Consider the following 24151-nt stretch of genomic DNA (forward strand, 5'->3'; position numbering starts at 1 on the left):
TCATGGAGAGGGTCAGGTAGGCTAGTATGGGAATAGATAAGGATTAGATCAGAATCATCTTAATGTATAAACACACTGGGCAGCTGCCCAGGCTCCCACACTTCTAGGGGCCTACCAGCAGGTGAGGGTTGGTGCCTCCGGAGCTTCTTGGGAGGCAGGTAGATAGAGTGGCCTTGAAGCAGTGATTGTGAACCACACACAGTCATATCAGGAAGGCAGCTTTCACTACATGCCTCCCTGCCTGCAGCCAAACAGTGAATATCTGTAAACATGTTTATTGGTGGATGGCTGGAGCTATCCACCAATCAGAGTGCTGAAAGAGGGCCCCAGCGTATTGTTTTGCCCAAGGCCTACAATGCTGTTAAAACAGCCCTGGATTAGATGATTGTTAATTATGTCCTGATTGAAAGGTGCGCTCATCTTATTTCCCATATAAAGCTGTATATGTATCAAGTACATGCAAAATAAAACATTTCCGGTGATGCCAGTTCTGCTTCTTCTTTGTATCTGCCCCCTGTATACATATAGGAGAGCCTTAATATCTTCTGCCCTATGTAGGCAGCAGTAAGGATATGTACACATTAAAACCATGGGGGTCATTCCAAGTTGATCGCTAGCTGCCGTTGATCGCTGCGTAGCGATCAGTGAAAAAAAAGGCTAATCTGCGCATGCGTATGCACCGCAATGCGCACGCGTGTCGTACGGGTACAAAGTCCTTCGTGGTTTTGCACATTCCAACATTGACGATTCCAAACACACAGCCGATCGCAAGGAGATTGACATGAAGTGGGCGTTTCTGGGTGGCAACTGACCGTTTTCAGGGAGTGTTTGGTAAAACGCAGGCGTGGCTGGGCGGGTGTGTGACGTCAAAAGCCGTCCCTCCGTCGTTAGAATCAACGCACACGAAGTGTAAGTACAGGGCTGGTCTTGTTTTGCACAAAATGTTTTTGCAGGCGCTCTGCTGCACAAGCGTTCGCACTTCTGCAAAGCAAAAATACACTCCCCGGTGGGCGGCGACATAGCATTTGTACAGCTGCTAAAAACTGCCAGTAAGCGATCAACTCAGAATGACCCCCCATGTGTGCTCGATGCAACATAGTTTAGGACGGGGCATTGGCAAGTGCATACACACTTGCTAATGTCGGGAGCAATGGGGGTGGCCATGCTGCGGCTTCATCTACGATATGGCCCGTTGGACCTGCATGCAGGTCCGACGGGCGATGTTGCAGACGACCCACGGGAGTGCGCATCGAGCAACATATCGTCTGTACAGACTAGACAATATTGATCTGAACCGGCCCATATCGGCCTGATCTAAGCGATGTCGCCCTACTGTGTACGCACCTTAAGGATTTTGGGGGCCCTGCACTACAGCGGCTGGTCAGAGCTTCCTGTCTAAGACAACCTCAGATTATGGAGTAACGACCAGAAATAAGTTACGTTATTGCTGCAACAAAGAATCAGCGCTCAAAAGAAATATTTTTTTCCTGAAATACAATTTTGCTACTATATCACCATCACTTAACTTAGTGATTTTAGTTTCTGAAGAGGGAAACATTGTAATTTTTTCAGTAACACAAAAAAGGTTCATATTAATTAAATGTTATTAATTAAAGATTAGGGCTTCTGGCCCTATATATAGCTCAAACCTTGCAAATGGTTTCAAAAGAAGAAAAAGAAAAAAATCAAATAATTGGTGCAAACTAAATTCATTTACAAACCAATTACAGTATACCATTATTTTTTTCTCTGCGATGGCAAAACATCCTAATTTTTTTAGTATGCGGTCGGCAGACACATTTTCTGTGCATGGAAATAGACACAAAGCAGAACCAACAGCGCCATCTGCTGCCAAGAAGTGTCAGTGAAATAAATACACCACAAAAACACAACCAAGAGCTTTACATTCCAAGCCAGGATTTCTCTGCTCTTTTCCTGGACATGCGGGCTTATTCCTGTAACCAATTACCTATATATGTCCTCCAAAGGTGTGATCTTATTGGTGTATATTTGGGAATACTTGTCAATTACTCCATTATATGACTAATACCCCTTTCAGACCTACAGCAAAAATCCGGATTTTTGCCCATGAACGTGCATTGACCTGGGTTTTTGCTATGTGTGAACAGAAACAACCCGGGTTTGCCTCTAGTGTGTACGCAACCAACCTGGCATTTTAGACTCGGTTGGGAAGAAAAGTGTCTGATTGGCTGTTCAGCTAATGGCTATAACTTGCCCCAGCTAAGTTTAGACTCTTATACCGCTTTTCCACCTACTGAGCACGGGTCGTAGCCGGGAGCCTGACACGGGTGCTACCAGGCTGCGGCCCTTGCTCAGCCCCCTTTCCCACTGCGCTCACCAACCCGGCACATTGCCGGGATGGTGACGCTGCTAGTGACGCGGCAGGGGCGGTGCTAGGGACCCCAAATATACAGAGACGCCTTGATGCGGCTTTGGGGCTTATTCACACATTTGCGCAAATATGTGTAACGAAGATCTCTGAATTAGATCACATGATCTCCCAGCACCACCCTTCCATACAGTGTAAACGGGAGCAGTGTCACATCGATGCGCCTTCCGTTTACAGTACAACCCTACCCGGATCATTCCCGTGTCCTACCCAGGTAAGATTCACGGGCCACTTGATCCGGGTTTTTGCGGGGGGACCCTTTTCCACTAGCAAAAAACACGGGTAAATGCGCGCCTCCGTGCATTTACCTGTGTTTTTTGTGCTAGTGGAAAAGGGGTATTACACAGCAGACTATGTAAATGCTGTATACTTACAGGAAGCTCACACATGACAAGGGCAGATCTGACACTGAGGAATGGTAATACTGGCTGATAGGTGGGCAGTACGGATGGTGTAATGGTTAGCATTGCTGCCTCACAGCACTGAGGTCATGGCTTTAATTCCCACCATGGCCCTAACTGTGTGGAGTTTGTATATTCTCCCCGTACTTGCGTGGGTTTCCTCCGGGTACTCCGGTTTCCTCCCACAAACCAAAAATATACGTGTAGGGTAATTGGCTCCTGACAAAATTAACCCTAGTATGAATGTGTGTGCGTGATCATGTGGTAGGGAATATAGATTGTAAGCTCCACTGGGGCAGGGACTGATGTGAATGGCCAAATATTCTCTGTACAGTGCTGCGGAATATGTGTGCGCTATATAAATAACTGGTAATAAATAAATAATAGCTGGGTGTGGGAGGGGAATGTGAGTGGAAGCAACTCCGTAAGAAAAAATTATTACCTACTGTAGTAAGTAGCACAGCTTTAAAGCAAAATGTATTTAAATATGAAATAAAACCACATATTTGCCATTAATAAATGGCTGAATAATATACATGAAAGTGTCACCTTTAAATACACCCCAAATTCCAAGGCAGAGCCAGGTTCTGTGTGAACGCATCCAACATGGGAATTTCCCCGGTTTTTGGTGTAGTGTGAATGGGGGACTCAGACTGAGACCGGGAAATATCTGGGTTGATAGATCTGGGTCATACCCATGTATTTCCCAGGTCTTATGTCTGAAAGGGGTATAAAAAACATGGGCCCTTATTCCGAGTTGTTCGCTCGCTAGCTGCTTTTAGCAGCATTGCACACGCTAATCCGCCGCCTACTGGGAGTGAATCTTAGTTTTGCAGAATTGCGAACGAAAGATTCGCAGAATTGCGAATAGAATAGCGATTAGAAATTTCTTTGCAGTTTCCGAGTAGTTCGAGACTTACTCTGCCACTGCGATCAGTTCAGTCAGTTTCGTTCCTGGTTCGACGTCACAAACACACCCAGCGTTCGCCCAGACACTCCCCCGTTTCTCCAGCCACTCCCGCGTTTTTTCCAGAAACGCCAGCGTTTTTTCACACACACCCATAAAACGGTCAGTTTCCGCCCAGAAACACCCACTTCCTGTTAATCACACTACGATCACCAGAACTATGAAAATTCTTCGTTACGCCGTGAGTAAAATAACAAACTTTTTTGCTAATTTACTTGGCGCAGGCGCACTGCAAACATTGCGCATGCACAGTTTGCGACTTATCGCACCGATGCGAAGAAAAAGAACGAGCGAACAACTCGGAATGAGGGCCATTGTTGATAAGATTTTAGGCATTACCAATCCAGGAATCTGATATAATAAACATTATCATTCATGGCTCCCTGTCTTTTAACAAATGTTTTGTTTTGAGAATCTTCTGTAGGAAGATGCAGTTATGTGTCCAACTACTAAAACAATAGCTCACAATCTCAGTCCTCAGAACGACACAGTTCAGGTTTTCCAAGTTACCTAGCAGGTGCACAGGTGTACCCATAACTCACACACAGGTGGAGCTAATGATTCTGTGAGAAGACGTGGAAAACATGAACTGTTTGGGCTCCTGAGGACTGAGCTTGGGAACCTATGTTCTAAAATATGAATTTGATAGATCACTGTGGCAACTTTCCCATACCTCCCAACATAACCCTGTCCAGGAGGGACACAATGCTCTGCTTCTGGACTTTTCTCTTAATCTATGATTGCCGGCACCTGTGCTGAACAGGTAATGTATAAGAAAGGTGTTTCAGTACAGGTGATGGCAATTATAAATAAAGAGAGAAGTCCAGGAGCAGAGCATTGTGTCCCTCCTGGAGAGGGTCATGTTAAGAGTTATGTCACACTCTTATAGGCCCTACACACTGGCGGATTTTCTGAAAGATATGAACGATCTCGTTCATAAATGAACGAGAACTCGTTCATATCTTTCAGTGTGGAGGCTCCAGCGGTGAACGATGCGCGTCCCCGCGCTCGTTCATCGCTGGTCTTCCGTCGGCTGTGCATGCAGGCCAATATGGACGATCTCGTCTATATTTGCCTGCACTTCAATGCAGCCGCGTGACGGGGGGAGTGAAGAAACTTCACTCCCCCCGTCACTGCCCCCCCGCAGCCGGGTCGCTCGTCGGCCGTTTCGGCCGTCGGGCACCTCGGCGGCGCATCGTCAAATGAGTAGGGCCCCTTAGGAGCCGAAAGACTAAAAGGGAACTTGACTGATGTTTTTTTTAAATCATACATTCTAGCATAAAAAGGGTTTGAAAATAATGATCTTGGTTTTTTTCTGATGGAAATAAAACACACTGGGTGAGATTCAAATGATATATCACGCTCAATTTCCTTTCTAAAATGATCTCCGTTATCGCGCATATTGCGCCCATAGTAATCAGGTTTAGCTGTGTAAATGGTCGGGTGCCTCGCTACTCCGAGGGTAGCGAGCTGAAAATAAGAATTTACTTACCGATAATTCTATTTCTCATAGTCCGTAGTGGATGCTGGGGACTCCGAAAGGACCATGGGGAACAGCGGCTCCGCAGGAGACTGGGCACAAAAGTAAAAGCTTTAGGACTACCTGGTGTGCACTGGCTCCTCCCCCTATGACCCTCCTCCAAGCCTCAGTTAGGATACTGTGCCCGGACGAGCGTACACAATAAGGAAGGATTTTGAATCCCGGGTAAGACTAATACCAGCCACACCAATCACACCGTACAACTTGTGATCTGAACCCAGTTAACAGCATGATAACAGAGGAGCCTCTGAAAGATGGCTCACAACAATAATAACCCGATTTTTGTAACAATAACTATGTACAAGTATTGCAGACAATCCGCACTTGGGATGGGCGCCCAGCATCCACTACGGACTATGAGAAATAGAATTATCGGTAAGTAAATTCTTATTTTCTCTAACGTCCTAGTGGATGCTGGGGACTCCGAAAGGACCATGGGGATTATACCAAAGCTCCCAAACGGGCGGGAGAGTGCGGATGACTCTGCAGCACCGAATGAGAGAACTCCAGGTCCTCCTCAGCCAGGGTATCAAATTTGTAGAATTTAGCAAACGTGTTTGCCCCTGACCAAGTAGCTGCTCGGCAGAGTTGTAAAGCCGAGACCCCTCGGGCAGCCGCCCAAGATGAGCCCACTTTCCGTGTGGAATGGCTTTTACAGATTTTGGCTGTGGCAGGCCTGCCACAGAATGTGCAAGCTGAATTGTACTACAAATCCAACGAGCAATCGTCTGCTTAGAAGCAGGAGCACCCAGCTTGTTGGGTGCATACAGGATAAACAGCGAGTCAGATTTTCTGACTCCAGCCGTCCTGGAAACATATATTTTCAGGGCCCTGACTACGTCCAGCAACTTGGAGTCCTCCAAGTCCCTAGTAGCCGCAGGCACCACAATAGGTTGGTTTAAGTGAAATGCTGAAACCACCTTAGGGAGAAATTGAGGACGAGTCCTCAATTCTGCCCTGTCCGTATGAAAAATTAGGTAAGGGCTTTTATAGGATAAAGCCGCCAATTCTGATACACGCCTGGCTGAAGCCAGGGCTAACAGCATTACCACTTTCCATGTGAGATATTTCAAGTCCACAGTGGTGAGTGGTTCAAACCAATGTGATTTTAGGAATCCCAACACTACATTGAGATCCCAAGGTGCCACTGGAGGCACAAAAGGAGGCTGTATATGCAGTACTCCCTTGACAAACGTCTGAACTTCAGGAACAGAAGCTAGTTCTTTTTGGAAGAATATCGACAGGGCCGAAATTTGAACCTTAATGGACCCTAATTTGAGGCCCATAGACAGTCCTGTTTGCAGGAAATGCAGGAATCGACCCAGTTGAAATTCCTCCGTAGGGGCCTTCCTGGCCTCGCACCACGCAACATATTTACGCCAAATACGGTGATAATGTTGTACGGTTACATCCTTCCTGGCTTTGATCAGGGTAGGGATGACTTCATCCGGAATGCCTTTTTCCTTCAGGATCCGGCGTTCAACCGCCATGCCGTCAAACGCAGCCGCGATAAGTCTTGGAACAGACATGGTCCCTGCTGGAGCAGGTCCTGTCTTAGAGGTAGAGGCCACGGGTCTTCCGTGAGCATCTCTTGAATTTCCGGGTACCAAGTCCTTCTTGGCCAATCCGGAGCCACGAGTATAGTCTTTACTCCTCTCCTTCTTATGATTCTCAGTACTTTTGGTATGAGAGGAAGAGGAGGGAACACATACACTGACCGGTACACCCACGGTGTTACCAGAGCGTCCACAGCTATTGCCTGAGGGTCCCTTGACCTGGAGCAATATCTGTCCAGTTTTTTGTTGAGGCGAGACGCCATCATGTCCACCTTTGGTTTTTCCCAACGGTTTACAATCATGTGGAAGACTTCTGGGTGAAGTCCCCACTCCCCCGGGTGAAGATCGTGTCTGCTGAGGAAGTCTGCTTCCCAGTTGTCCACTCCCGGAATGAACACTGCTGACAGTGCTATCACATGATTTTCCGCCCAGCGAAGAATCCTTGCCACTTCCGTCATTGCCCTCCTGCTTCTTGTGCCGCCCTGTCTGTTTACGTGGGCGACTGCCGTGATGTTGTCCGACTGGATCAATACTGGCTGACCCTGAAGCAGAGGCCTTGCCTGACTTAGGGCATTGTAAATGGCCCTTAGTTCCAGGATATTTATGTGAAGTGACGTTTCCATGCTTGACCACAAGCCCTGGAAATTTTTTCCCTGTGTGACTGCTCCCCAGCCTCTCAGGCTGGCATCCGTGGTCACCAGGACCCAATCCTGAATGCCGAATCTGCGGCCCTCTAGGAGATGAGCACTCTGTAACCACCACAGGAGAGACACCCTTGTCCTTGGAGACAGGGTTATCCGCTGATGCATTTGAAGATGCGATCCGGACCATTTGTCTAGCAGATCCAACTGAAAAGTTCTTGCGTGGAATCTGCCGAATGGAATCGCTTCGTAAGAAGCCACCATCTTTCCCAGGACCCTTGTGCACTGATGCACTGACACCTGGCCTGGTCTTAGGAGTTTCCTGACTAGGTCGGATAACTCCCTTGCTTTCTCTTCCGGGAGAAACACCTTTTTCTGTACTGTGTCCAGAATCATCCCTAGGAACAGCAGACGTGTCGTCGGAATCAGCTGCGATTTTGGAATATTTAGAATCCATCCGTGCTGTCGTAGTACTATTTGAGATAGTGCTACTCCGACCTCTAACTGTTCTCTGGACCGTGCCCTTATCAGGAGATCGTCCAAGTAAGGGATAATTAAGACGCCTTTTCTTCGAAGAAGAATCATCATTTCGGCCATTACCTTGGTAAAGACCCGGGGTGCCGTGGACAATCCAAACGGCAGCGTCTGAAACGGATAGTGACAGTTCTGTACCACAAACCTGAGGTACCCTTGGTGAGAAGGGCAAATTGGGACATGGAGGTAAGCATCCTTGATGTCCAGAGACACCATGTAGTCCCCTTCTTCCAGGTTCGCTATCACTGCTCTGAGTGACTCCATCTTGAACTTGAACCTTTTTATGTAAGTGTTCAAGGCTTTCAGATTTAAAATGGGTCTCACCGAGCCGTCCGGCTTCGGTACCACAAACAGCGTGGAGTAATACCCCTTTCCCTGTTGTAGGAGGGGTACCTTGATTATCACTTGCTGGGAATACAGCTTGTGAATGGCTTCCAATACCGCCTCCCTGTCGGGGGTAGACGTTGGTAAAGCAGACTTCAGGAACCGGCGAGGGGGAGACGTCTCGAATTCCAATTTGTACCCCTGAGATACTACCTGCAGGATCCAGGGGTCCACTTGCGAGTGAGCCCACTGCGCGCTGAAATTCTTGAGACGGGCCCCCACCGTGCCTGAGTCCGCTTGTAAGGCCCCAGCGTCATGCTGAGGACTTGGCAGAAGCGGGGGAGGGCTTCTGTTCGTGGGAAGAAGCTGTCTGTTGCAGTCTTTTTCCCCTTCCTCTGCCCCGGGGCAGATATGAGTGGCCTTTTGCCCGCTTGCCCTTATGGGGACGAAAGGACTGAGCCTGAAAAGACGGTATCTTTTTCTGCTGCGAGGTGACTTGGGGTAAAAAGGTGGATTTCCCAGCCGTTGCCGTGGCCACCAGGTCCGATAGACCGCCCCCAAATAACTCCTCCCCTTTATACGGCAATACTTCCATATGCCGTTTGGAATCCGCATCCCCTGACCACTGTCGCGTCCATAATCCTCTTCTGGCAGAAATGGACATCGCACTTACTCTTGATGCCAGAGTGCAAATGTCTCTCTGTGCATCTCGCATATATAGGAATGCATCCTTTAAATGCTCTATAGTCAATAATATATTGTCCCTGTCCAGGGTATCAATATTTTCAGTCAGGGAATCCGACCAAGCCACCCCAGCACTGCACATCCAGGCTGAGGCGATTGCTGGTCGCAGTATAACACCAGTATGAGTGTATATACTTTTAAGGATATTTTCCAGCCTCCTATCTGCTGGCTCCTTAAGGGCGGCCGTTTCTGGAGACGGTAACGCCATTTGTTTTGATAAGCGTGTGAGCGCCTTATCCACCCTAGGGGGTGTTTCCCAACGAGCCCTAACCTCTGGTGGGAAGGGATATAGTGCCAATAATTTTTTAGAAATTAGCAGTTTTTTGTCGGGGGTAACCCACGCTTCATCACACACTTCATTCAATTCATCTGATTCAGGAAAAACTACGGGTAGTTTTTTCACACCCCACATAATACCCCTTTTTGTGGTACTTGCAGTATCAGAGATGTGCAAAACCTCCTTCATTGCCGTGATCATGTAACGTGTGGCCCTACTGGAAAATACGTTTGTTTCTTCACCGTCGACACTGGAGTCAGTGTCTGTGTCTGGGTCCGTGTCGACCCACTGAGGTAACGGGCGTTTAATAGCCCCTGACGGTGTTTGAGACGCCTGGACAGGCACTAACTGAGCTGCCGGCTGTCTCATGTCGTCAACAGTTTTCTGTAACGTGCCGACACTGTCACGTAATTCCTTAATTACGGCCATCCATTCAGGTGTCGACTCCCTAGGGGGTGACATCACCATTATAGGCAATTGCTCCGCCTCCACATCATTTTCCTCCTCATACATGTCGACACACACGTACCGACACCCAGCACACACACAGGGAATGCTCTGATAGAGGACAGGACCCACTTAGCCCCTTGGGGAGACAGAGGGAGAGTTTGCCAGCACACACCAGAGCGCTATATATGTATAGGGACAACCTTACAATAAGCGTCTATCCCTTATAGCTGCTTATATCTGTTATTTTGCCAAATAAGTGCCCCCCTCTCTTTTTTACCCTGTTTCTGTAGTTGCAGGATGCAGGGGAGATTCTGGGAGCCTTCCTACCAGCGGAGCTGTGTGGGAAAAATGGCGCTGTGTGCTGAGGAGATAGGCCCCGCCCCCTTCACGGCGGGCTCTTCTCCCGCTTTTTCTGGAAAACTGGCAGGGGTTAAATACATCCATATAGCCCAGGAGCTATATGTGATGTATTTTTTGCCAAATAAGGTAAATTCATTGCTTCCCAGGGCGCCCCCCCCCAGCGCCCTGCACCCTCAGTGACCGAAGTGTGAAGTGTGCTGAGAGCAATGGCGCACAGCTGCAGTGCTGTGCGCTACCTTATGAAGACAGGAAAGTCTTCTGCCGCCGATTTATGGACCTCTTCTTGCTTCAGCATCTGTAAGGGGGCCGGCGGCGCGGCTCCGGGACCCATCCATGGCTGGGCCTGTGATCGTCCCTCTGGAGCTAATGTCCAGTAGCCTAAGAAGCCCAATCCACTCTGCACGCAGGTGAGTTCGCTTCTTCTCCCCTTAGTCCCTCGATGCAGTGAGCCTGTTGCCAGCAGGTCTCACTGAAAATAAAAAACCTATTTAAACTTTTACTCTAAGCAGCTCAGGAGAGCCACCTAGATTGCACCCTTCTCGTTCGGGCACAAAATCTTAACTGAGGCTTGGAGGAGGGTCATAGGGGGAGGAGCCAGTGCACACCAGCTAGTCCTAAAGCTTTTACTTTGTGCCCAGTCTCCTGCGGAGCCGCTGTTCCCCATGGTCCTTTCGGAGTCCCCAGCATCCACTAGGACATTAGAGAAATAATGATACAACGTCCCTGAGGGCAGAAATAGAATGGGTGTGGAAAGGGGTGAAAAGAATTGAATCCCGCCCACTAAATCAATCGTATTACACTTATGATGAGCGTACAGCAAATCTGCGTAGTAATAGCTTTCACGACCCCCTTCTTCCTCCTAGCTGTTTAGTTGGCAAGCAGATACTGTGATATGGCAACCAGTTTACACTTTATTTTTCATCTCCTACCATACATCTCGTCCCAGCCTTATTTATTCCTTTAGTCAGGACTGTCTTCATTACAGATTTATTACATGGGTATTTGTAGAGCTATAAAAGCTTTTCCCTGAATAAAATGTGCATATAAATACCTTGACCCCTGACGGCATTGCTGAGATGGCGGTATTGATCATGTGACCACCGTCATCCCGACCACTGGTGAAATGTATCATACCCGCATAGAAGTCTGATGTTACAAACTGGCATTTCCTCCGCACAGACATTTGTGCACTTTCTTAAATGACCAATTCTGTGCTCGGTGATCCAGCAGGTTATCCTGAAAACATGGTCAGTCCTGATACCCTTTGTGCTTCATAAACTGCAAACAGCTGTTCTAACAAGTAAAGCCCCTGTACAATGTATGTTTGCCTAAAACTAGCAGGAACCAGCACCTGTGGTTGAAAATGTATAGGGAGCAACGGACTGTTCCATACAAAATGATTTCTATAAACCAACGCTAGTATAATAATACTGCAAAACTCAAGTAAGTTCCGTTGGTTGGTTCAAGCTCAACTTTTACTTATATTTTATGTCGGAAAGAAAGAAAAAATACAAATATAGGAAAACGAATATAAAACAATGGCGATATAATAATAGGTCTAGAAGAGAGGAGCCATCTGTCGTGGGTCATCCGGCAGAACGCTGACAGAGTCTTCCGCTCTGCCACACAGCATGCAGAGCATAGTGTACTCCTGAAACAAAACACAGGCAGAATTAAGGTACTGCGGCAGTCTTTGTCCTCTCATCAACTCTTATCGTCAAGCAGGAACGGATTTAGACTTTTCTTTAGGGGGGGGGTTACTGTTTAATCTTGACTCCTCCCTCTACAGTCCCAACTCCTCCCATCTGCAATCCTGACTCCTCCTCTCTCAATTCTGACTGAAATTTTTGAGTGAGACTGAGATAGAGCTTTGTGATTGTTCTATGTACATGTGACTGTGCTATGGGGTAATCGTATTTATTAGCCCTAGTACCCACACAACAGCAAGTGAGGGGCAAATGCTCTGTAGCCCTTGCTCTCCTGGCTCCTCTGTGGAGTCCTTCTGCACATGCATCAAGTGACACAATGCCGCGGGGGGTGCTGGGAGACCCCTCTCATGCGGACACATGGAGAGAAGCCCATAGGCTTATATTGAGTAAGGCTATCTTAAGATGCTATGGTCTACTGCATCCAACCTCCAGAATATATCATATTCCAGTTCTTGTTGCATATGCGGTAAGCAGGCAAACCTCCGCAATTTTGGAAGTTTGACCGCAAATTATGCTTTGAGGCATACCGCCCAAAAAGACCAGCTATATTTACGAAGCAATGGCTTTTGTAAGCTGCCACTTACCGGTGGGGTGGAACTAAAAAGTTTAAAGCAGTACTCACATTAAAGGGGCAGATTTATCAAAGATTGGGAAGAGATAAAGTGGAGAAGATCAGCGGCTGTGTTTGAAAAATAACAGTTGACTGGTTGGTACTGTATCGCACACCGGAATTAACAATGACTGTTAGGGGGATATTCAATTAGCCCCCGAAGAGACATCGGGAGTAAAAACTCCCACTGTATTTTCGGGTTTTGCGGTCAGCCTATTCGATTTAACCGGCCGTAAAAAAGTGCATTTTCACCCGAAAATACACAGGTTCAGTGAAACCTGTGTGTTTTCGGTGAAATAGCCCCGTTTTCCGATGAAAACAGGGCTGTTATCAGGGATTTTGTTCGTCTGCCGGAGGCAGGTGAAACAAAATCCCAGATAAGCCGCGGCACACGCCGGCTTATTGGGGCTAATTAGATAGCCCCCTCGGCGAGACTTTTACACCCGCAGTCGGTGCGGGTAATTGAATATCCCCCTTAGTGGTGCTTTCAATCTTCTGTGGCGGTGGCTTTTCGGAAATATAGCATCTGTAAGTGCTGTATTTCAACCATAAAAAACCCGCAGCAGAATAACTAATAAACTTTGGTTCATGCAAATCACTGTTATATATTTCCTAGGGGGAGATGTACTAAGCAGTGAAAAGAGTGGAGAAGTGAGCCAGTGGAGAAGTTGCCCATGGCAACCAAACAGCTGCTCTGTATAATTTTCTAGTATGTAAATTATAAATGTTACTTCAATGCCGATTGGTTGCCATGGGCAACTTCTCCACTGGCTCACTTCTCCACTCTTTTCTCTGCTTAGTACATCTCCCCCTTAGGCTCTTACGTACATCATGAAGCCTAGAACAATGTCGACTCTTGTCATCATGTTGACGCATCCAAAATGTCAACACCCATTTTTAACCCTACCGCTAATCTTAATATTTCCATTGATAACCATTTTGACTATGCAGCACCGCATATGTCTACATTTCAAGTGTGTCGACATTTTGCAGATGCTGACATGTTAACTGTCGATAACCGACCACGTCGACATGATACAATTCGACATTCTGTTATCGACATTTTGACAGTCTACTGTGTAGTTGCAGATATGCGGACTACATCCCACATAAAAGTACTAGATAGACAAGGGCGGAGTCAAGTACACAGGCAGAAACGCGCACGGATCTCACAGATTTCTGCACACGCGCCAAAGAGAGAAACTGGGTTCCAAGCATGCGCCCGATCAGGTGTCCACACAGGGATGGTACATACAGAATGCAATGGACGCACCTGGCCGGTAACTGCGGTAAATGGTGGGAATGTCATGAGTGTGTCGGAAAACTTCCAAGCTCATTTGCAGTGTGTGGATAGAGGGCCTTATTCAGACCTGATCACAGCAGCAAATTTGTTAGCTAATGGGCAAAACCATGTGCACTGCAGGGGGAGGGGGGGGGGGGGGGGGGGCAGATGTAACATGTGCAGAGAGAGTTAGATTTGGGTGGGTTATTTTGTTTCTGTGCAGGGTAAATACTGGCTGCTTTATTTTTACACTGCAATTCAGATTTCAGCATGTACACACTACACCCAAATCTAACTCTCTCTGCACATGTTACATCAAAACCGCGCCCCCCCCTGCAGTGCACATGGTTTTGCCCGTCAGATAACAAATTTGCTGCTGCAATCAGATCTGAATTACCCCCAGAGAGGGGATGCCTGTTTCAGCCAGTGGCTGGTGTGAGTCCATACATTATCGGCAGAACAAGCGAGTGGGACCGGCTTTCACATGCAGTCGCACAGAACTGTAGTATACAAAGGCGCATTCTCTCTCACACTAGCATAACGCAGTCAGCAGTCATCCGTAGCCAGACGGGAAAGCTTCTGCAGAAGCGTCAAACTCACAATGGGTCCCATACTGTGTTTAACATTTTCACGAACCCGACCCCTACCAGGCATAAAGGCCGGGTGCTATGCAATGCTCTGTACCTGATACTCATCCACCACGCTGAAGGTATACTCATGCTTTGCGATCACATGGTGACAGTTTTTGCACATGTCTGGAAAATAAATAATAACATCATAATAATATTAAGAGTGGTTTCACCCAAAATTAATTTTTTTGAAGCATGCTAAAGTACACTAAGAGACGCCATACTGTAGCCAAGCTAGTGCAGACCGTACGCATAGCAGCTGTTATTGAGAGATTTGCACTGAGCCATACAGACTAAATCATTACTGTCAGGGGCAGGTGTCCGGAACTTGGAATCTGTATGCAGATTTGGGCTGTCAGTGGGGGTGGGATGTCACTAAAATAGTACATATGGGCCTTCTTAAACTTTAGTATGCAACACAACTACTTTGATATTACTATGGGGGATCATTTTCCGAGTTGTTGGCTAGCTGCTTTCGGTCGCTGCGCAGTGATCAGGCAAAAAATCGGCACTTCTGTGCATGCGGCGCAATGCGCACACACGAAGTACTTTTACAACGGCCGATGTAGTTTCACACAGGGTCTAGCGAAGCTTTTCAGTCGCACTGGTGGCCGCAAAGTGATTGACATGAAGTGGGCGTTTCTGGGTGTCAACTGACCGTTTTCAGGGAGTGATCGAAAAAACGCAGGCGTGCCAGGAAAAACGCAGGCGTGGCTGGGCGAACGCAGGGCGTGTCCGTGACGTCAAAACAGGAACTGAAGAGTCTGAAGTGATCGCAAGCGCTGAGTAGGTGTGAAGCTACTCTGAAACTGCACAAAATTATTTTGTAGCCGTTCTGCGATCCTTTCGTTCGCACTTCTGCTAAGCTAAAATACACTCCCAGTGGGAGGCGGCATAGCGTTTGCATGGCTGCTAAAAACTGCTAGCGAGCGAACAACTCGGATTGACCACCTATGCCATTACATATCTTTCAGCTATTCATTTTAATCTAAAATCTTGTTGAAACATATATAACGGTTTGTTATTCAGAATTCTTAGAAAACATTTAGCTGTGAATCGGCGGCAATTGTCCCTTCTCATGAAAACAGTTTTCAGAATTAAAAGATAAACACTCGTAAACAGCAAACATTCCTTCAACAGACTCAAAGGAGCCTAATTCAAGGTTCATTGCAAAACAAAATTTTCCTCTAATGGGCAAAACCATGGGGGTCATTCCGAGTTGATCGCACGCTGCAGATTTTCGCAGCAATCCGGTTACTACTGCGCATGCGTATGCACCGCAATGCGCACGCGCGTCGTATGGGTACAAACAGCATCGTTGCTGTGCAAGGCTTCTAGCGACGATTCCATTCGCACAGCCCATCGCAAGGAGATTGACAGGAAGAGGGCGTTTGTGGGTGTCAACTGACCGTTTTCTGGGAGTGGTAGGGAAAACGCAGGCGTGTCCAAGCGTTTGCAGGGCGGGTGTCTGACGTCAATTCAGACCTACTCAGAAACTGCTAAAAACTTTTTTTGGCCCGCTCGGCTGCACAAGCGTTCGCACACTTGCAAACCGAAAATACACTCCCCTAGAGGCGGCGACTATCTGATCGCTGCTCTGCAAAAAATAGCTAGCGAGCGATCAACTCGGAATGAGGGCCCATGTGCACTGCAGGTGGGGCAGATATAACATGTATAGAGAGAGTTAGATTTGGGTGGGGTGTGTCCAAACGGAAATCTAAATTGCAGTGTAAAAATAAAGCAGCCGGTATTTACCCTGCACAGGAACAAAATAACTCACCCAGAAGGGTCCACACAAGGCCTTCATGCAGATTACGGATAATCTGTGTGCCTACGGAAATGCCTTTATATAAAGCCGGCTGCATTTAGATTTAGCTGCCCATTAGAACCCCTTCACAGCACAGTCCTAAAATACACTAACCAGAGAGCAGGCTGTGGTGTCACCATAACTCCCCTTTTCTCATACAAGCATTGGAGTAACATCCACACAGCCAGGAATGGTTGCACGCTATGTCTCCAGCCTGATGGACATTATTCCGTGCTGTAATGTGAGCAGAGCTGCTGCACTGGCACGATGATCAATGATTGTGACGCCTGCTCTATTTTCAGTCTGCTGCGCACGCAGCTGGAGTGGCATTCCAGCACTGCGGAGCACACAAGCCCCCTGCACCTGTTACGCAGTGTCAGAAAAAGAGAATATTAATAGTACAACATGGATAAAAGCTCGGCTGCCCTGCGCACTGTAACTGTGGATATCACTGCTGACCACATCTAAAAGAACTACAATTCCATCTGCTGAGCATATTCTAGCTGTTTCTTGGGCTAACGATCCTGCCATCCTAATTTCTTGTCATCTTTCAGCGCCAATACAGAGGCTGGTACCGCTTCTCCCCCTCGTATTACTGTGCTGATGTGTGCTGTAGGACAGGGGCGCTATGTAAGATAGGGCGCCGATATGCCGGGCAATGTATGAACGGTCAGAGGGGGTCATTCTGACCCGACCGCACGCTGCAGTTTATTGCAGCGGTGCGATTGGGTCAGAACTGCGCATGCAGTGCGCCGTCGGTGCGGTACAATCGTCTCTGCCTGATTGACAGGCAGAAGCGGTCGCTGGGCGGGGGGACGAAACGGCGGTGTTTGGCCGCTGTTTCGTGGGCAAGGTCCGGCCAACACAGGCGTGGCCAAACCGTGCGGGGGCGGGCCACAGCGGCTGCGTGACAGGGAGCGACGAATAGCTCCCGGCCAGCACGCTAAATCTGCGCTGGCCAGGAGCTACTCCTAAAGTGGAAAAGCATCGCACAGCTTTTGCACTTCTGCAGGGAGGGGGGCGGCACTGACATGCGCGGCGGGATAGCACTGTGCTGAACGTCCCCCCGCATGTCTATGGTCATGATCGTAGCCCTGCAAAATTTTGCAGGGCTACGATCAACTCGGAATGACCCCCGGTGTTCATATATCTCGTTGGCGTTGCTTCCTGTTTCGCCTCTGTAAAGACCTGAAGCAGGATGAGCTATAGCGGAAGGATCCGTGCCGCTATATATTACATATTACATTTACCCCTCAGTCGCACACAGATATAAATATATTGCATATCAAATGAATCCGTGCAGTCTATTGAAGCCGTGTTGTTACAATCCATTGCGGTTACTACAAACACTGGAGCGAAAAAGACATGACAAAGAAGCTGGGGCAAGGTAAGCCGCGCAGGGTCTGGCGCACCAAGAAAGAATGGCGTATGAGGACACATCTGAGGCTACACAATCCTTCAGCATAAATCCAGTGAATGGAGGCTAGGGAATGGTGCAGGCATTCAACCCTGCAAATAGGCTGAAGTCGATGAGAAAGCTGTACACTGAGGGGGCAGATTTACTATCCGATGGCTTTGACAGTGAATTCCAAAGGTAATAGAAATGAATTCTAAATCAGCTTGGTTTAGTATTAATTACTATTGTCCTAAGAAATCCATCGGTCACAGACACTGATCGTCGGCAGCGGCTTTGTAAATCTACCTGTGGGTCTTCTGTACATGCCGGCAGCTCTCTAAACAGCACAAATATTGATCCTCCATATACATTTTTTTTTTCTGACCATGCTGAAGATGGTGGATGCATCCTCAGACGCAGTTTCACCGGCTTCAGCAGCGTATCGTTCCCGTGTGTCCCAAGTAAGCTGAGGGTGGCACAGATGACCAACGTTCACACACATGATCCAATGCTGTGTTCTTGGTCACACCAGTGGAACAGAGAAGGCGGCAAGAGGCGTTTACTTACACAAGATGCCTCCCGGGTCATTAGCATATTATGGCACAGCTGCACTGTGCAGTAGCACACACCTCTGTCCTTGTTTCACAGAGAGACAGCGGCCAACAGAAACCCGAGGCAGGGAGAGCAGCAGGTATAGTGGGAGCAGGGCCCGGGTCTTTGTTTTACTGCAGACTGAGGAGGAGTCTTCTCTCCAGAAGATAAACGATAGCCCCTAAAAGGGCGATATGGTCAGAATTCCGACATTTGGGATCCCGGTACTCAGAATCCAGATGCCGGAATACCGAAGCCGCTTGGAATGCCGGCGCCGGGATCCCAAATGAAAGTATGCCAGGCTGCAGAGAGGTAAGCCGAGGAGGGGTGTTAAGTTTAGGCTGGGGGGGAAGGTTAGGCTTAGCTGCAAGGGGGGGGGGGGGGTTAGGCTGCGGGGGAGGGTTGTCGGGATCCTGAGTGTCGGGATGCCGCTGTCGGTATTCTGACTGCCAGCAACCCAAGCGCCGGGATCCCGATACCATCCCCCTAATAGGTAGGAGAAAGTAAGTCTCTTACTCATACCGGACGACTACTCTAGAGCAGTGGTTCTCAAACTCGGTCCTCACACGGTTCACGTTTTCCATGTCACCCAGCAGCTGCACTGTGCATCACCAACTGTCACATTTTAAAAATCTACAGGTGACCTGCAAAACATGAACCGTGTGGGGTCCTGAGGACCGAGTTTGAGAACCTGTGCTCTAGAGCAGAGGTTCTCAAACTCGGTCCTCAGGACCCCACACAGTGCATGTTTTGCAGGTAACCCAGTAGGTGCACAGGTGTATTAATTACTCACTGACACATTTTAAAAGGCCCACAGGTGCAGCTAATTATTTCACTTGCAATTCTGTGAGGAGACCTGCAAAACATGCACTGTGTGGGGTCCTGAGGACCGAGTTTGAGAACCTATGCTCTAGAGTAGGGGTGGGCAACAGGCGGCCCGTGGACCGATCGTACCTGGCCCGCTGTGCCCCATTAGAGTGCAATGACAAGCGGCCCGACAGGCCGCTTGTCATTGCACTGCTCTCAGACGAGGCGCCGCTGAGGAAATCCCGGTCACGTCACAGGGTCAGCTGACCAGGATTTCCTCTGTTACCAAGCGCGCTGGGCGGCACGGGGGGCGGGCACTGCAGTAAGCAGGAGCGAGGAGAAGAAGCAGCGGCCAGCGAGTGGGAGCAAGAGAGGCCACATCAGCAGTGACTCCAGGCGGCATCATCGGACAGCGGGGATCGTCTGCCACTGTGACGAACAGGTAAACCTCCTGTCCTGCCAGACCCTGGATCACTGCTTAAGCTGCCATATAGGTTTAGGGGTGGGGAGGCAGCTGAGTTAAAAACTACAATATGGGTTTAGGGGAGGGAGAGGATAGGGGGGTAGGGACTGTCTGCCGTAATGTGTAAAAAAGGGTGATGCTGTCTGCCGTAATGTGTAAAAAGGGGGACGATGTCTGCCGTAATGTGTAAAAACGGAGGCACTGTCTGCTGTGATGTGTAAAAAGGGAGACAATGTCTGCCGTAATGTGTAAAAACGGGGGCACTGTCTGCTGTAATGTGTAAAAAGGGGGACGATGTCTGCCGTAATGTGTAAAAAGGGGACGCAGTCTGCCGTAATGTGTAAAAAGTGGACGCAGTCTGCCGTAATGTGTAAAAAGGGGGACAATGTCTGCCGTAATGTGTAAAAACGGGGGCACTGTCTGCTGTAATGTGTAAAAAGGGGGACGATGTCTGCCGTAATGTGTAAAAAGGGGACGCAGTCTGCCGTAATGTGTAAAAAGTGGACGCAGTCTGCCGTAATGTGTAAAAAGGGGGACAATGTCTGCCGTAATGTGTAAAAACGGGGGCGCTGTCTACTGTAATGTGTAAAAAGGGGACGATGTCTGCCGTAATGTGTAAAAACGGGGGCGCTGTCTGCTGTAATGTGTAAAAAGGGGGACAATGTCTGCCGTAATGTGTAAAAACGGGGGCACTGTCTACTGTAATGTGTATTTTGTGTGTGGCCCTCGAATATTCGCTGGAAGTGTTAAGCGGCCCCCCAGCTGAAATAATTGCCCACCCCTGCTCTAGAGGATTCATATGAACTGTACAGAGAAGGTTTAATTCACGTTAGTGGAGTTTCAATTCATTTTTTTTTTTAAGTGACTCATTTCTCACGTTCACAGGTACTAATGTACATTATAGAATATTCTAGAATTTTGTGTGAGAAAAACGACAGAACTTACGATCAAATGTAATGATCTCTTCTCCATCCTCCTCATCTGTCGTTCTATTGGCGATGAGCACAAAATCCCGTGTACTGCACTTGGCACAACTGACGTAATTCAGCAAGAAGGAGCCCGTCTCCAGACAGGTATTACCCTACACAATACACACATTTATCAAGGCTAAAACTTCAAGCTATACACACAGAACAATTAAAATGCACAAGGGAATGGACACTTGTCATCTAGGCAAATGAAGAAGGCAGGCCTGGCGACGGGGTGGAGGGGAGTTCAAAGAGGACACCTGTCCTGGGCCCTCTGGCGTTGGGGGGGGGGGAGATATCAGTGAACCAGGCCCCAAGATTTCTGTTGCCGGCCCTGCTGGAAGAAGGTGACATGTGACAGGACTCCCGAACCCCCCCCCACACACACACACATTCACACACACACACACACTTCCTCCCATTGCAGACTAAGGGGTATATTCAATTGAAGTCGAAAGCTGCCGTCTGTCGAAAAGACGGCAGTTTTCGACTTTTTAAGGTCGAATCCTGATTCGACCTATTCAATATTTCCCTAAATTTTTCGACAAGTCAATGAATTCGACTTGTTGAAAAGCATATGGATCGGCGGAATAGCTGCCGATCCACGTGCTTGTGTCGAAAACGAGGCCAAAACCGATAGGTTTTGGCATCCTTTTTGACCATCTCAGTCCGACATCAAAATGATGTCGGACTGAGATGCGGACCCAGAGGAGGCGAGGAGGGGGAGCCGCAGGGAGACGGGGGGACAGCCGGCTCATTCAGTGTGCTATAATGTGAATTTCGGCTCATTCAGTGTGCTATAATGTGAATTACGGCTCATACCATGTGTGGTGTAATGTAAATTTCTGTGTGGTGTAATGTGAATTTCGGCTCATTCTATGTGCTATAATGTGAATTTCGTCTCATACCTTGTGCTATAATGTGAATTTCCGCTCATTCAGTGTGCTATAATGTGAATTTCGGCTCATACCATGTGCTATAATGTGAATTTCGGCTCACACTGTTGGGTATAATGTGAATTTCGGCTCATACTGTGTGGTATAATGTGAATTTCGGCTCATACTGTGTGGTATAATGTGAAAGGGGCACCAGTAAGGGGTCCTACTATTGTGGTGCATAATGTGTATAAGGGGTATATGGTGTGGTAAACTACACTGAAGGACACGCCCCCTTTGAGTGGCCACACCCCCTTTTCAGGAGCACGCGTCTTTGGCGCACACATAATTACAACCTTCACTTTTCCATCCCCCCACTTCAAAATTTCCACTTGGGTGCTACTACTGTGGGCATTATTACTATTGTGTGACCACGCCCCTTTCTTTTTGAGACCACACCCCTTTTTGCCACGCACGCAATACCTTTATTACATGGGCGCCGTGGGGAGGGGGGTGAGTTCCACCACCTCTCTAGGACCACTTTAAGCACTGATAGCAACCGTACCTGCAACACACCATCTTCCATGGACACCGCACCCATCATGCACAATACCATATAGTAGTGCATGTCTGGCACCCTCCACCATATCAGTTTTCCAGGATATAATTGTATAACAATAAGGGCCACTGCCACCTGATGGCTAATAGAGACACACGGGCACACGTCCAACGACAAACCCTAAAAAGTTGGGATTGCCCCTGGAAATTAGGGAAGTTGGCAGCCCCCCCCAGTGGCAATGACACCCGTATTGCTCTCACCCGGTCCGGGTACTCCTGCTGCACACAGCCTCCGCACATGGCGTCGCCCTATAGCGTGAGAGATCCGGGACGGAAACTGCTGTCGTTATCGAACTGTGATAAATACCGGCCTGCCAGCGATTATCGGGGACTGTAGGGACTGTACAGCTGTTCCGGGCCAGCAGCAGACAACGCGAGATGTCAGAGACGTCGCAGTGCGCAGACGGGCCACACGGGGGCGCTGCGCTCACTGAGCTCAATAGGAGGCGCAATGTAATGTACCCTGGCAGCGCCCCCTGTATCTTACAGTGTAATTATAGCTCAGTAGGTAAGGGTTCATGCCCTGCTGTAAGAATATACTGCACACCAGTAGCTGCTGTGTCTTGTATACTATTTCTGGCACATTTCTAGAGCCATAAGCCGTCTATACACTAGGCGATAAATCGGACGATATATATCTTTCCGACGCGGATCAGAATGATATATCGGCCACGTCGCTCTGTGTGCCAGCGTTCGCACACTCCCATCGGTCATTCCGTGGGTCTTAATGTCAGGCGTACTGCATTCCCAATGGGATGACCCAGGAAACGACGGAATGCATTTTAAATGCAATGGGTGCACACATCGTTTAGTTTGTACCCAGCATTAGCTGCATCCAGAAAATGCGCAGTATTTTCTCTATCGTCCTAGTGGATGCTGGGGTTCCTGAAAGGACCATGGGGAATAGCGGCTCCGCAGGAGACAGGGCACAAAAGTAAAGCTTTCCGATCAGGTGGTGTGCACTGGCTCCTCCCCCTATGACCCTCCTCCAAGCCAGTTAGATTTTTGTGCCCGGCCGAGAAGGGTGCAATCTAGGTGGCTCTCCTAAAGAGCTGCTTAGAAAAGTTTAGCTTAGGTTTTTTACTTTACAGTGAGTCCTGCTGGCAACAGGATCACTGCAACGAGGGACTTAGGGGAGAAGAAGTGAACTCACCTGCGTGCAGGATGGATTGGCTTCTTGGCTACTGGACATCAGCTCCAGAGGGACGATCACAGGTACAGCCTGGATGGTCACCGGAGCCTTGCCGCCGGCCCCCTTGCAGATGCTGAAGTAAGAAGAGGTCCAGAATCGGCGGCAGAAGACTCCTCAGTCTTCTAAAGGTAGCGCACAGCACTGCAGCTGTGCGCCATTTTCCTCTCAGCACACTTCACACGGCAGTCACTGAGGGTGCAGGGCGCTGGGAGGGGGGCGCCCTGGGAGGCAAATGAATACCTATTTTGGCTAAAAATACCTCACATATAGCCTCCGGAGGCTATATGGAGATATTTAACCCCTGCCAGAATCCGTTAAGAGCGGGAGACGAGGCCGCCGAAAAAGGGGCGGGGCCTATCTCCTCAGCACACAGCGCCATTTTCCCTCACAGAAAGGCTGGAGGGAAGGCTCCCAGGCTCTCCCCTGCACTGCACTACAGAAACAGGGTTAAAACAGAGAGGGGGGGCACTAATTTGGCGTTAGAAATATATAGAAAATGCTATAAGGGAAAACACTTATATAAGGTTGTCCCTATATAATTATAGCGTTTTTGGTGTGTGCTGGCAAACTCTCCCTCTGTCTCTCCAAAGGGCTAGTGGGTCCTGTCCTCTATCAGAGCATTCCCTGTGTGTGTGCTGTGTGTCGGTACGTGTGTGTCGACATGTAGGAGGACGATGTTGGTGAGGAGGCGGAGCAATTGCCTGTAATGGTGATGTCACTCTCTAGGGAGTCGACACCGGAATGGATGGCTTATTTAGGAAATTACGTGATAATGTCAACACGCTGCAAGGTCGGTTGACGACATGAGACGGCCGACAAACAATTAGTACCGGTCCAGACGTCTCAAAAACACCGTCAGGGGTTTTTAAAACGCCCGTTTACTTTAGTCGGTCGACACAGACACAGACAGGGACACTGAATCCAGTGTCGACGGTGAATAAACAAACGTATTCCTTATTAGGGCCACACATTAAAGGCAATGAAGGAGGTGTTACATATT

At 48.4% G+C, this 24151-nt stretch overlaps 1 protein-coding gene across 1 annotated transcript; it reads right to left on the minus strand.

The window, feature by feature from the left end:
- Nucleotides 1-11661: 11661 nt before the first annotated feature.
- CHURC1 (churchill domain containing 1) lies at nucleotides 11662-22374 on the minus strand. Its single transcript, XM_063947202.1, has 4 exons — nucleotides 22161-22374; nucleotides 20444-20579; nucleotides 14490-14560; nucleotides 11662-11855 (listed from the first exon to the last, which is right to left on the minus strand). The coding sequence occupies exons 1-4, from the start codon at nucleotides 22197-22199 to the stop codon at nucleotides 11763-11765; spliced, it is 339 nt and encodes a 112-aa protein (XP_063803272.1). The 5' UTR covers nucleotides 22200-22374; the 3' UTR covers nucleotides 11662-11762.
- Between the last annotated feature and the right edge of the window lie 1777 nt (nucleotides 22375-24151).

This window comes from Pseudophryne corroboree, chromosome 12 (genome assembly GCF_028390025.1).
Source record: "Pseudophryne corroboree isolate aPseCor3 chromosome 12, aPseCor3.hap2, whole genome shotgun sequence".
In the NCBI taxonomy this organism is placed as follows: domain Eukaryota; kingdom Metazoa; phylum Chordata; class Amphibia; order Anura; family Myobatrachidae; genus Pseudophryne; species Pseudophryne corroboree.